Genomic DNA, 12,903 nt, shown 5'->3' on the forward strand with positions numbered 1-12,903 from the left:
TTTCCAGTGTCCATCAGTTCCCTGACCCCAGCTGCAAGGTGAGGGGAACCTCCTGGGATCGGGGCAGGTTGGGGCAGCCCAGGAGGGAAGGCACCAGTCACCTAGGCCTGGAGGTCACCCCAAGGAGCCCCGTAATCAGCTGTAATCAGGCCAGCCCTGCTCCACCCCCTCCTTCCCTGGGTATATCAGGGCTGAGCCAGACTCCAGGCTCCTACTAGGCAGTGGAGGGCAGCTGCACCAGCACCATGGGGAAGGCGGTGAGTGGGACCTGGGGCTGGGGGGCTGGGTCAGGGGTTCCACTGGGATCTGATGCCTCCTTGCCTCCTCCCACCCCCAGGAGAATTACGAGCTGTACTCAGTGGAGCTGGGTCCCGGCCCTGGTGGGGACATGGCAGCCAAGATGAGTAAGAAGAAGGCAGGCAGCGGTGGGGGCAAGAGGAAGGAGAAGCTGGAGAACATGAAGAAGGAGATGGAGATCGTAAGCATGGGGGTGGTGGTGGGGAGCGGGGGACGGGTGCTGGGCAAGGGGTGGGTGTGGGGTGCTGGCGAGAGCCAGAGATCGAGCGCCCTGCCCTCTCCACCCAGAATGACCACCAGCTGTCAGTGGTGGAGCTGGAGCAGAAATACAAGACTAGTGCGACCAAGGTGAGCTGGGGACAGGGGTGAGGGCGTGAACAGCGAGGGGACAGGGAAGAGAGGGAGAGAGAGAGACAAGGGGGAGAGACACACGGAGGGGTGTGTGTATCTATATATAGAGAGAGACAGAAAGGCAGAAAGAGACAGAGAGACTAGGGAGAATGAGCATTAGAGAGAAAGGGACAAATACAGAGCAAGAATAAGACAAACAGATGAAAAGACACAGGGAGACAGATAAGGGAGAGAGAAACAGGGGCAAAGGGACAAGAGGGAGATACAGACAGAAAGATGAGAGAGGAGAGAGAGAGAGACAGAAAGACAAAGGAGAGAAGCAGAGAGACAGTAGGAGAGAGAAAAGAAGGGGCTGAGGCAGGCAGAGATGGGAAAAGAGAGACAGAGAAAGAAAGAGGGGAAAGGGGTCAGAGACAGAAGTGACCCCTGCTGAGGGGTGTGTGGTGACAGGAAAGCCCTTCTAGCACCCACAACTCCATCCCCACTGCCCCCCAGGGCCTGTCGGCAAGCCTGGCAGCTGAGCTGCTGTTGCGGGATGGGCCCAACGCGCTGAGGCCACCGAAGGGTACCCCGGAGTATGTCAAGTTTGCGCGGCAGCTGGCGGGAGGTCTGCAGTGCCTCATGTGGGTGGCCGCGGCCATCTGCCTCATTGCCTTCGGCATCCAGGCCAGCGAGGGTGACCTCACCACTGATGACAATGTGAGTGGTGGGAGCAGGGGGCAGACATGGGATACAGAGACTGGGGGGACAGAGGGACTCAGGACATGGGGGACATAGGATGGGGATGCAGAGACAAGGAGATGCAGTCCCAGGACATGGGCCATGGGTGATGAAGGACACTGGGGCACGGGACAGAGCCAAGGACACAGGTCACAGGGAACACAGGGGACATTGAGAATGAGTTCCAGATATGGGGAACAACGGATGGGATATAGAAACATGGAAGTTCAATACCTTAGACCTGGACTTGGGAAATGGGACATGAGGACATGGGACTCACCAAGGACATGAGGGACCTTGGGACTCAGACATGGGACATAAGGACACGGGGACACAAGGGGCATGAGATTCAGAGCCCAGGACATGGAGTGATATAAGACATTAGACATGGAAGCACAGGGTCAGAGAGGATATGGAGATGTGGGACAAGGAGACGTTGGACATATGACAGTGGTCAGAGAGGGAGCACGGGGACGCAGGGACACGTTGTGACACTGGACAGGGGCTTGAAAAGTCATAGGACAAGTGGCATGGAGACATAGGATGGGGAGTCAGGGGTACGGAGACATGGGGAGACATTGGACACAGGGATTTGGGACATGGGGACACTGGTCATGGAGGACCCAGAATGTGAACCATGAGGTATAATGCACACAAACAGAAATGAGGCCACGAGGACAAAGGAACTACTGGACACAGGAGACACAGATGATGGCACACAGATCGTGCAACACACCGACTATGAAACTTGGGACAGAGGGAATGCAAGACATGGGAGCTCGAGTGCATAAAGGACAGTGGATATGGGGAAGACAAGACTTGGGGGACACAGAAAAAGGGAACACATGAGACCAAGGTACACGGGGCACAAGTCACAAACATGGGGACATGGACCTGGGTGACAAAGGATGCAGGGGCTAGAGGATATGGGACATAGGGACACAGGGACACAAGACACTGAGAAAACAGGGCAGTTGCATGTGGGATATGAAGAACCTGGGGACAGGGACACAGATCACGGGAGACTTCCCAGCAGACTGTCTGAGGAAAACCCCTCAGGTGACTCTGAGAACACCAGGAGACCAGGGAGCAGCGGGTGGCCTCATGTGGGGTGATTCTAGCCCCTACCTATGATCCCAGCCCCATTCCCTTCTCCCCACAGCTGTACCTGGCACTGGCCCTCATTGCCGTGGTTGTGGTCACTGGCTGCTTCGGCTACTATCAGGAGTTCAAGAGCACCAACATCATAGCCAGCTTCAAGAACCTCGTGCCCCAGGTGGGTGCCTCAGCCTCTGGCCAATTCAGACTTCAGACTCTAGCATCCCTCTATGGTCCCCCTCCTATTGGATCCTCCCTGCCCTTCGTTCGTGGCCCCCACCTCTCCCCTTAGACTCTCAACTCTCCGCATGGCCCCTTCTCTTCCCATTTTTCACCTTCTCATGTCCCCATTACACTCAGCAACCTCCACCCCTGGCCCCTGCCCACCTGTCCTCGGTGTCCCTGCCCTGCAGCAAGCCACCGTGATCCGAGATGGGGACAAATTCCAGATCAACGCAGACCAGCTGGTGGTGGGTGACCTAGTGGAGATGAAAGGCGGGGACCGAGTGCCGGCGGACATTCGCATCCTGGCGGCCCAGGGCTGCAAGGTGGACAACTCCTCGCTGACCGGAGAGTCCGAGCCGCAGACCCGCTCACCAGAGTGCACCCATGAAAGCCCCCTGGAGACCCGCAACATCGCCTTTTTCTCCACCATGTGTCTTGAGGGTCCGTAAGGCCCCTGCCTGCCTGCCCAGCTGACCGCTCTGCCCCCACCCTTCCCAGGGCCGATAAGCCAAACCATACTCCCTCTGTGGGCCCCTCTTCTGGCACCCCCCAAGGCACACTGCCCACAGGTCACATGGTCTTGCCACCTCCCATCACTGCCTCCCTCTTCCAGGGCCACACTGCCTTCCACGACTGCCCTCCCAGCCCTGAGTCACCCTCTTGACCCCCCTGCAGGCACAGCCCAGGGCTTGGTGGTGAGCACAGGTGACCGCACCATCATCGGGCGCATTGCGTCACTGGCATCTGGAGTAGAAAATGAGAAGACACCTATTGCCATCGAGATCGAGCATTTTGTGGACATCATCGCAGGGCTGGCTATCCTCTTTGGGGGCACCTTTTTTGTGGTGGCCATGTGCATTGGCTACACCTTCCTGCGGGCCATGGTCTTCTTCATGGCCATTGTGGTGGCCTATGTGCCCGAGGGGCTGCTGGCCACCGTCACGGTGAGCTGGGGAGGCAGACAAGGGGTGCAGCTAGCTGAGAGGCCTGTCGTCTTGTCACCCATTCATCCAGGCTCCCGCCCATCCATCTTGTTCTCTATTGATCCTTCCACCTCCCCGTCCACCCACCAACTTTCCTATCTGTGCATCCTCACTCTATCCATCCAGTCGCCAAGGCCATGCCCTGTGCCACACACTGAGGGCTCAGAGATGCATAAGCGGGGCTTGACTGGGAGACTGAGGTCTCTGGGGGCAGCCGGCGTGTACCCAGGCCTCCAGTGGCCAGCACCCAGTCCAACTCCAGGCCCAGAGGAGGCTCAGGCAACATTCATTTTCTCATTTCAATTGCGTCGACAAGAGAACTTATAAGACCACAGCTGCAGTCGCTCAGACAGGGGCCTGGCTACTCTCTTTTGGGGCAGATTGGGGAAAGTGTCCCAAGTAGAAAGCACAGGCTAGACCAAGACGTGAGGCAAGAAAAAGCCCGGCTTTTCCGGAGGAATGCTGCATAAGCAGTCCTGTGGATCAGGTCAAGGATTCCCAAGAGCTGGGAGCAGACGGAAGTGGGAGTGGGGGCAAGGACTGGCCCCGACACCTGTGTCTGTCACCCTTTCCCCAGGTCTGCCTGTCCCTGACGGCCAAGCGGCTGGCCAGTAAGAACTGCGTGGTCAAGAACCTGGAAGCAGTGGAGACGCTGGGCTCCACGTCAGTGATCTGCTCTGACAAGACGGGGACCCTCACTCAGAACCGCATGACTGTGTCCCATCTGTGGTTCGACAACCACATTCACACGGCTGACACCACAGAGGACCAGTCAGGTGTGCGGGACAGAGGGCAGGAGCTGGGGTGTATCTAGGTGCTATCTCTAGCAGATGGCGAAGGCCTAGAAGGAAGTCTGGGGAGGGCTTTGCATTAATGGGGAGGGGTCTCATCGCAATTTCAGGGGTGAGGGGGTCAAGGAGGGAACTTGGTGTCAGCTCTCACAGGAGAAGGCTCCGTCCCAGGACATGAAAAGGGGATTGGGCCCCAGTAGTGGGGAGGCTACCCTGCCTTGGATCTAGGGACAGGGGCTCTGTCCGGGTCTGGGAGAGCCGCCGCTCCGGGTCTGGGGCCTGCGTGGATCCCCTCGTGGCCCCAGCCCCGACGCCTGGCCTCCAGGGCAGACGTTTGACCAATCCTCGGAGACGTGGCGGGCGCTGTGCCGAGTGCTCACCCTGTGCAACCGCGCCGCCTTCAAGTCGGGCCAGGACGCGGTGCCCGTGCCCAAGGTGAGGGCCGGGGGCGCCGCGGGGGATCTCGAGAGCCGGGCGCAGCCGGGTTCGCGCCTGACACCCGCCCCCGCCCCCAGCGCATCGTGATCGGGGACGCGTCCGAGACGGCGCTGCTCAAGTTCTCGGAGCTGACGCTGGGCAACGCCATGGGCTACCGCGAGCGCTTCCCCAAAGTCTGCGAGATCCCCTTCAACTCCACCAACAAGTTTCAGGTGTGCAGCCCGCTGCGGCCGGCCCCGCCCACGATAGAGCCCCGCCCACTTCCGGCCCCACCCACACGCGGGGGTGGCCTAGCGCGAGGCTTCGCGCTCAGTCCCGGAGCTCTCCAGGCCCCGCCCATTTCCCAGACCACGCCCACGGCCCAGCCTCGCCCACATTCCCTTCGCCGGGGCTCTCACTCCGCCTGCGCTCAGCTCTTAGGCTTTCCGTGGGGAGCAGCTACCAGTACAAATTCCACCCTCAGCCCGACTCTGGACTCTAACTGCAACCATTTCCCCCGCCCCCAAGACTCTAACTCCGCCCCTAGCGCCTTCCCGAACCCTCAGCTTCTTCCAAGGACCCGCCCAGCACACAAGCCCCACCTCCGGGCCTCACCTTCAGCTTCTACCCTGCCCATCCCAGGTTCTGCTGTTAGCGCCCCGCCTCCCAGGCCCCGCCCCGCCCCTCACCTCCCCAGGCCCCGCCCCCAGGCCCCGCCCCCGCTCACAGCCCCGCCCCCGCCCCGCCCTCAGCTGTCCATCCACACTCTGGAGGACCCGCGGGACCCGCGGCACGTGCTGGTGATGAAGGGCGCCCCCGAGCGCGTGCTGGAGCGCTGTAGCTCCATCCTCATCAAGGGCCAGGAGCTGCCGCTGGACGAGCAGTGGCGGGAGGCCTTCCAGACGGCCTACCTCAGCCTGGGAGGCCTGGGCGAACGCGTGCTGGGTGAGCCCCCCGCGGCGGGGTAGGGGGTAACCGGCGCCTGAAGAGGAGCTAACACAGACCCCGCCCTGACCTTTCCCATTCCTGCCTGACAGCTCGCCCGCCCAGTCCACACAACATCCCCAATCCTTACCCTCTCCACCGGTCCTCCCTCTAATCTGATCTGATCTGTGATCCCTTGATTTCCCCCAGCCACCGCCCCAAATGATGACCTGCCCTTTCTTTGACCTCCGCCTTTCAGACTCCTCATCTTGACCCTTTGGTATTCCCCCGTCCCTGACTCAGCTTCAAGACCTTCCCTGATTCTTGCTGACCTCCAGTCTCCCCAGTTTTATATTGATCCCTCAAACTGTCCCATCCTCCGCCTTGACCCTAGAAGACACAGACACGTGATCCAATGCTGGATCCTTCACTTGCTGTGTATGACCTCTGGCAAGAAATGGCCCCTCTCTAAGCTTGGTTTCCTGGTCTGTAAGATGGGGATGTGGATAGACCCTCAGGATGATTCCAGGGTGAATTCAGATCACGTGAGTGAAGAGTTGAGCACAGGATCGGGCATCTGTAGGCACCTGGTGCAAGGTGTTGGTTCTCTCCCTCATCTCCTGGCCCTGCTGGAGAAGGTCCTTCCGGACTCCTCTCTGACCTCCCTATTTCTTGCCAGGCTTCTGCCACCTCTACCTGAGCGAGAAGGACTACCCGCCTGGCTACGCCTTCGATGTGGAGGCCATGAACTTCCCATCCAGCGGCCTCTGCTTTGCGGGACTCGTATCCATGATAGACCCGCCCCGGGCCACCGTGCCGGACGCTGTGCTCAAGTGCCGCACGGCAGGCATCCGGGTATGCCCGGGAGAGGGCCAGGCAGGGTGGGAATGGCAGTATTTGTGATAGAAACCCACCTGACACCGGCTGGGACCCATATTGGCTGAGAAACTGGGGAATGAAGCTTCTGGTATAGCTGGATCCAGGAGCTCAGTTTCCTCAGGATTTTGCTTTTCTCCACGTCCCAGCTCTGCTTTTCTCTCTGCTGGCTTTATTCTCAGCAGTTCTTCCATTCTGGGGGGCAAAGATGACACATACCCCTTCTCAGCAGCTCCAATTTACATGCCACCTCTAGGCCATCCCACAGGAAAAGAATGCCTCTGTTGCAGTAGCTCCAGATTAGGTCACATATCTGTCCCTGAACCAGTCACCGTGGTCTGGGGAAGGAATACTTCAGTTGTCCAGGTCTGGGCTCACTTGCCCAATCTTAGGCAGGGACCTCTCTTCAACCAGTGGCCTGAGGGAGAAGGGTGGCTTCCCAAAGACAAGGGTTGGGGAGCAAATGCTGAGCCAACTTCGCCCGTCCTTCCCTTGAGCTCTTGGGCCTCATAAGATCTCGGCCCTGTCACCTTTCTCAGCTCACCCCTTAGCCCTCCACCCCTTGCTCACCCCTGTCCAGTCATGCTGTCCTCCCTGCTGTTCTTTCAACAGTTCAGGCACGTTCTCACTTCAGGGTCTTTGTGTTGGCTATTTCCTCTACCAGGAACACTCTTCTCTCAGATTTCCACTCCCTCATCTTTCAGGTCTTGGCTAAAATGTCACCTTCCCTGGACACACTTAAAACTGAGCCACTACTTCCTCCTCCCTGCACTTGCCAACTCCTTTACTAAGCTTTGTATTTTTTCCCCTTAGCACGTATCACCTTTAATACATTTCATTTCTTTATTATGTTTATGTTCTGACTCCTCCACTAGAATGTCAGCTCCATGAGGACAGGGATTTTTGTCTGTTTTGTCCCTGCTATGTCCCTGGCACATACTAGGCAGTCGTGATTGGTTGGATAAATGGATGAGTATCAGCAGCTATTACCAGGGAGGACAGCGAGATTGGGCTGACCTGAAGGGGTCAAGGGTCTCCTGGTCTCCCACACAGGTGATCATGGTGACAGGTGACCACCCCATCACGGCCAAGGCCATTGCGGCCAGCGTGGGCATCATCTCGGAAGGCAGCGAGACTGTGGAGGACATCGCTGCCCGCCTGCGTGTGCCCGTGGACCAGGTTAACCGGAAGTAAGCCTCCTCAGTGCCCCCACGGTCTTTCCCACACCCCAGGCAGATGAGACCCCAGCAAGGCCCTTCCACTGCCCTCCCCAGGGATGCCCGTGCCTGCGTGATCAATGGCATGCAGCTGAAGGACATGGACCCGGCAGAGCTGGTCGAGGTGCTGCGTACCCACCCTGAGATGGTGTTTGCCCGCACCAGCCCCCAGCAGAAGCTGGTGATCGTGGAGAGCTGCCAGCGGCTGGTGCGACCCTGCTGTGGAGGGAGGGCCAGCGGGTGCCCTGGGCTGGCTGCTCGCTGACCACCCACACCCTCTCCGTGCAGGGTGCAATCGTGGCTGTGACAGGGGACGGTGTGAATGACTCCCCGGCCCTGAAGAAAGCAGACATTGGCGTGGCCATGGGCATCGCCGGCTCAGATGCTGCCAAAAATGCGGCTGACATGATCCTGCTGGATGACAACTTTGCTTCCATTGTCACGGGCGTGGAGCAGGGTCTGGGCCGGGCCACCGAGGGGGGCAGGCAGTGTGGGCATGGGAGGTAGTTGGCTAGTGGGGAGGCTGAGGTACCTGCTGTACCCCCCAGGCCGGCTGATCTTCGACAACCTGAAGAAGTCCATCGCCTACACGCTGACCAAGAACATCCCCGAGCTGACACCCTACCTCATCTACATCACTGTCAGCGTGCCTCTGCCCCTTGGCTGCATCACCATCCTCTTCATAGAGCTCTGCACCGACATCGTGAGTCCACGCCCCGGGCCCCTCCACCCAGTGCCCACAGATGTGTGTCCACGGACAGGCACGACGGACAGAGACCAATATGGACACTCTTGGGCACAGAATGAAACAGACAAGGCATGTGGGTACATCAACACACAGTCAGACATGGACACACAGGGGCCAGACAGATGGGCATGGACAGACCTACAGACATGGACACACAGGTGGGCATGGACAGATCCATGGACACACAGGGACTCACAGATGTGGTCATCCAGACAAACAGAGCTAGTAACAGACGCGGCTGTCTGGCCAAACTTGGATCACAGATGGACATCCCTAATGAAACACGGACAGATAAAAACCCTCGGACCCCAAGGCAGACAGACAGAAAAGAGTCACAGATACTGCCACAGATGCAGTCAGAAGCACAGCCATGGTGACAGGTATCTCAGCAACACACCCATGTGCTCACAGGGGCCAGGCACACACTAGTTTGTCCTCATAACCACTCTCTGAGACAGATTTTATTATTGTCATCCCCATTTTACCGATGAGCTAACTGGGGCATAGACAGGTCGAGTGACTTGCCCCGGGTCACAGAGCTAGTGAGTGGCCAGGCAGCTGGGTGCCCAGAGCACCACTGTTTTATCGGGGTGCGCTGCTGCCCCTCTGTGGTCACAAACAGACTGGGGGGCAAGGAGGGGACTCAAGGACATAGAGACACAGAGTGACAAAAAGAGTCATAGAGGCATGGACACAGAGACACACACAAAGGCAGAGACAGAATCACACGGAGAGAGACTGGAGCCAGGAAGGAAGAAATCAAGAGAATAAGGGACGTGAGAGAGTGACAGGTACACAGTTCGAGCCTGGAGTATCCCAGAGACAAAACCCCAGACACAAAGGCAGGCCTGATAAAGAGGGACACCGGGCGGTTGTGGACACAGATGTGCAATGTATGTGCCAACGCTTCTGACGGGCGGGTGTGGCCGTGTGGTCACTGCGGGTCCTGCCTCCTAACCTCAGTCCGACCCCCGCCCACCGGGGGATCCAGGGCGTAGGGGACAGGGGCCCAGGCAAACCCTCAGCCCGGCTCCTCCCACCCTTGGCCAGTTCCCATCCGTGTCCCTGGCCTACGAGAAGGCCGAGAGTGACATCATGCACCTGCGTCCACGGAACCCAAAGCGTGACCGGTTGGTCAACGAGCCCCTGGCTGCCTACTCCTACTTCCAGATCGGTGAGCGCCGTGGGCCACACGCCTGCCTGGGGGCTCCGATTTGTGCTCTGGCTTCTCTGGATCTTGGAGTCTGCCTTTGAGCCTGAGTCTCTGTCATTCTCTGTGACCCTGTCTTCCCTCCGTGTCCTGCTCTGGCCTCATTCTCCATGACCCTATCTCCATGACTTTGCCTCTTTCTGTCTTTTGGGGTTCTCTGGGTCTGTCTCTATCTCTGTTGGTCTGTCTCTCTCTGTCGCCGTCTGTCTCTATGTGCTTCTGTTTCTCGTGTCCCTGTCGATCTCTCTTGGGGTCCTGGACTCTGTCTCTGTCCCTCTCTCTCTCCATCTTTGTCTGTCTTTCTGTGTCTCTGTCTCTCCATGTCTGTCACTGTCTATCTGGGTTCCTGTCTTTTCATGTCACTGTCTCTGTGTCCCTGACCCTATCTCCCTATGTCCCTGTCCTTCCGTGTCACTTTCTCCCTCCCTGTGTCCCTGTCCTCCCTGTGTTTCCTTCCCCTCCCCCAGGTGCCATCCAGTCATTTGCTGGCTTCACTGACTACTTCACGGCCATGGCCCAGGAGGGCTGGTTTCCGCTCCTGTGTGTGGGGCTGCGGCCAAAGTGGGAGGATCACCACCTACAAGATCTGCAGGACAGCTATGGCCAGGAGTGGGTGAGCTCCTGCCCCGCCCCATCCCGGGACTCTCTTTTTCCCAGTGCCACCTACCTTGGGTGTGCCCCTGCTCACTCCCCCATGTGGGACTGAGCCTCAGCCAAAGCCTCCCAGACACCCAGCTCTGCCAATAGAGGGAGGGGCCTTTCCCTCTGCTCACGGTAGCTCCAAGCTCCTGCTTTGGATGATCCGAGCAGCAGGCGGGTCCTCTCCCCGCACTGACAGGAACATCACACTTCAGACATTGGACTTGACCCTATTCTGTTATTTTCCCTGCAGCATCATTCACACAGAGAATGTCTGCATGTGTGAGACTTTAATGAAAGTTTGGAGCTCAGAGAGGCTCCTTCTCGCCAGCAGACAGGATGTGTTTGTCCTGTACAGTTACCCATCAGGACGTTCCCCTTAAAAGATTTGCTGTAGTGGTTGAGGCACATCTTGCAGCCAGACTGCCGGGATTCTTTGGTCTGGCCTTGCCCCTCAAAGCTGTGTGACCCTGGGAAAGTTGCTTTGCCTCTCTGTGTCTGTTTTCTCACCTATAAAGTGGGGGTAAAAACTGTCTACCTCAGTACTTTTGTAATGTGCTCCTGGTAGCAGCAGCAGCAGCAGCACATGGGAACTTGCACAAAATGCAAATTCTCCAGCCCCACCCCAGACCTCTGGGCTCAGGAACTCTGGGGGTGCGGTCAGGGAGTCCATGTTCTAACAAACCCTTCAGGGGATTCTGATGCATGCAAATGTTTGAGCACCTGATCTAACTTGGAGTGTTACTGGGGGATTAAATGAGATCATGGATGAAGCACTTGGGAGCTGAAGCACAGTAAGCAGTCCCCACACAATTTGCTGGTTCTAAAGTTAGTCACGTTGAAAGATGGACCGAGTGGTGGCTGTCCCCTTTAAATGGGGCATGTGCCCTCTCTCCCCAAAGGTCCACCTGCCTGGCCCCTGGAGTTACTGGCCTTTGCAAATCCTGCCTTAGGATTTTGATTCCCTTTTCCCCGGTCTCTCCTTTCAGGTGCCCAGGAAATCCCATAGTCCTCCTTTCAGTAGGAAAGCAACTGGCCTCTCTGACTGGCCCACCCTGGCCCAGGCACTGTCACCCAAGATCAGCTAGACTGAGGTTCTCTCATGCTCTGAGGTCTTCCCCCCACCTCCCTACCTCCAGCCTCTGATGTGGGGGAAAGAGCTTATTTAGGGGTTCATAGCCCCAGGCCTCGAGCATCCTCCTGGCTGCAGAGGTCCCGTCTGGGCTCAGGTGGCTTTTGTCCCCTCTCGGTCCCACAGACGTTCGGGCAGCGCCTGTACCAGCAGTATACCTGCTACACCGTGTTCTTCATCAGCATTGAGATGTGCCAGATCGCCGATGTCCTCATCCGCAAGACACGCCGCCTCTCCGCCTTCCAGCAGGGCTTCTTCAGGTGTCCCCAGCCAGCCCTGGGCCTTGCCCTCCCCACCAACCCCTGATCCCAAACCCATCAGACCCTGATGAGGGCTGGCAGCAGTCAGCCAGTCCCGGCGCTGGATGTGCCCGGGGGCAGGTGCTCAAGTCCGGAAACACTTCCCTATCAACTGGGGCGTGGCTCCTGCCCTGTCATTCAACTGACCCCTCCCTGTTTCCACTAAAGGGGCAATGTGGTGTTAAATGCTTAGAACATCCTCCAGTCCTTGAGGGCACCTGACCTACTTTGACCCAGCCCGATTTCCACCTGGTCCCCAACTTCTGACCGCCTATTTTCACCCCATCCCATTCCACCGGCAGGAACCGGATCCTGGTGATCGCCATCGTCTTCCAGGTCTGCATTGGCTGCTTCCTGTGTTACTGCCCCGGGATGCCCAACATCTTCAACTTCATGCCCATTCGGTGAGGGGCTGTGAGGTGCAGGCGGGGGGCGGGGGGCTGTGGGATGCAGACTTGGGGGAGCCTTCGCCTTGCCATCCTCCCTGTGCCTTCAGGTACCAGTGGTGGCTGGTCCCCATGCCCTTTGGCCTCCTCATCTTTGTCTATGACGAGCTGCGGAAACTTGGAGTTCGCTGTTGCCCAGGGAGTGAGTATGGGAACTGGGGGCCTGGGGGACCCAGAGCAACTGCCCCAACCTTTGATCCTTAACATCTGACCTCCAAGCCCTTGACCCTCCGTATCGGCCTGCCACCGATCTCTGTCTGAACCTCTGGTCTGAGCCTCAACCTTAACCTTCCACATATTCTCCTGGGCCCCCAACCCCTTGGCTGCAACTCTCCAGCACTGAGTCTCCTTTCTCTTCTTTCCTAGGCTGGTGGGACCAGGAACTCTACTATTAGAGGCCCACTGCCTTCAAGCCATCCCTGCCTCCACCACAGTCAAGCAGAAGCGGGGCTCACAGAGGGGACAGCCACCAAAACAGCAGCTTGGCTCCCTAACCTTGGAGGGAGCCTATCCGCTCCCCTTTCCCACCC

General features: G+C 58.2%; 1 protein-coding gene across 1 annotated transcript; it reads left to right on the forward strand.

The window, feature by feature from the left end:
• The first annotated feature begins 245 nt into the window (after positions 1–245).
• On the forward strand, positions 246–12,903 carry ATP4A (ATPase H+/K+ transporting subunit alpha). The gene is made up of 22 exons (XM_037819487.1): positions 246–257; positions 338–478; positions 586–645; positions 1,144–1,347; positions 2,531–2,644; positions 2,880–3,132; positions 3,367–3,635; positions 4,252–4,450; positions 4,791–4,900; positions 4,981–5,115; positions 5,635–5,827; positions 6,486–6,661; positions 7,736–7,872; positions 7,957–8,107; positions 8,188–8,356; positions 8,448–8,602; positions 9,698–9,821; positions 10,325–10,470; positions 11,755–11,888; positions 12,230–12,331; positions 12,424–12,515; positions 12,740–12,903. Exons 1-22 carry the CDS (start codon positions 246–248, stop codon positions 12,766–12,768), a joined length of 3,105 nt encoding a protein of 1,034 aa, XP_037675415.1. The 3' UTR covers positions 12,769–12,903.

This window comes from Choloepus didactylus, chromosome 27 (genome assembly GCF_015220235.1).
Source record: "Choloepus didactylus isolate mChoDid1 chromosome 27, mChoDid1.pri, whole genome shotgun sequence".
Classification (NCBI taxonomy): Eukaryota; Metazoa; Chordata; class Mammalia; order Pilosa; family Megalonychidae; genus Choloepus; species Choloepus didactylus.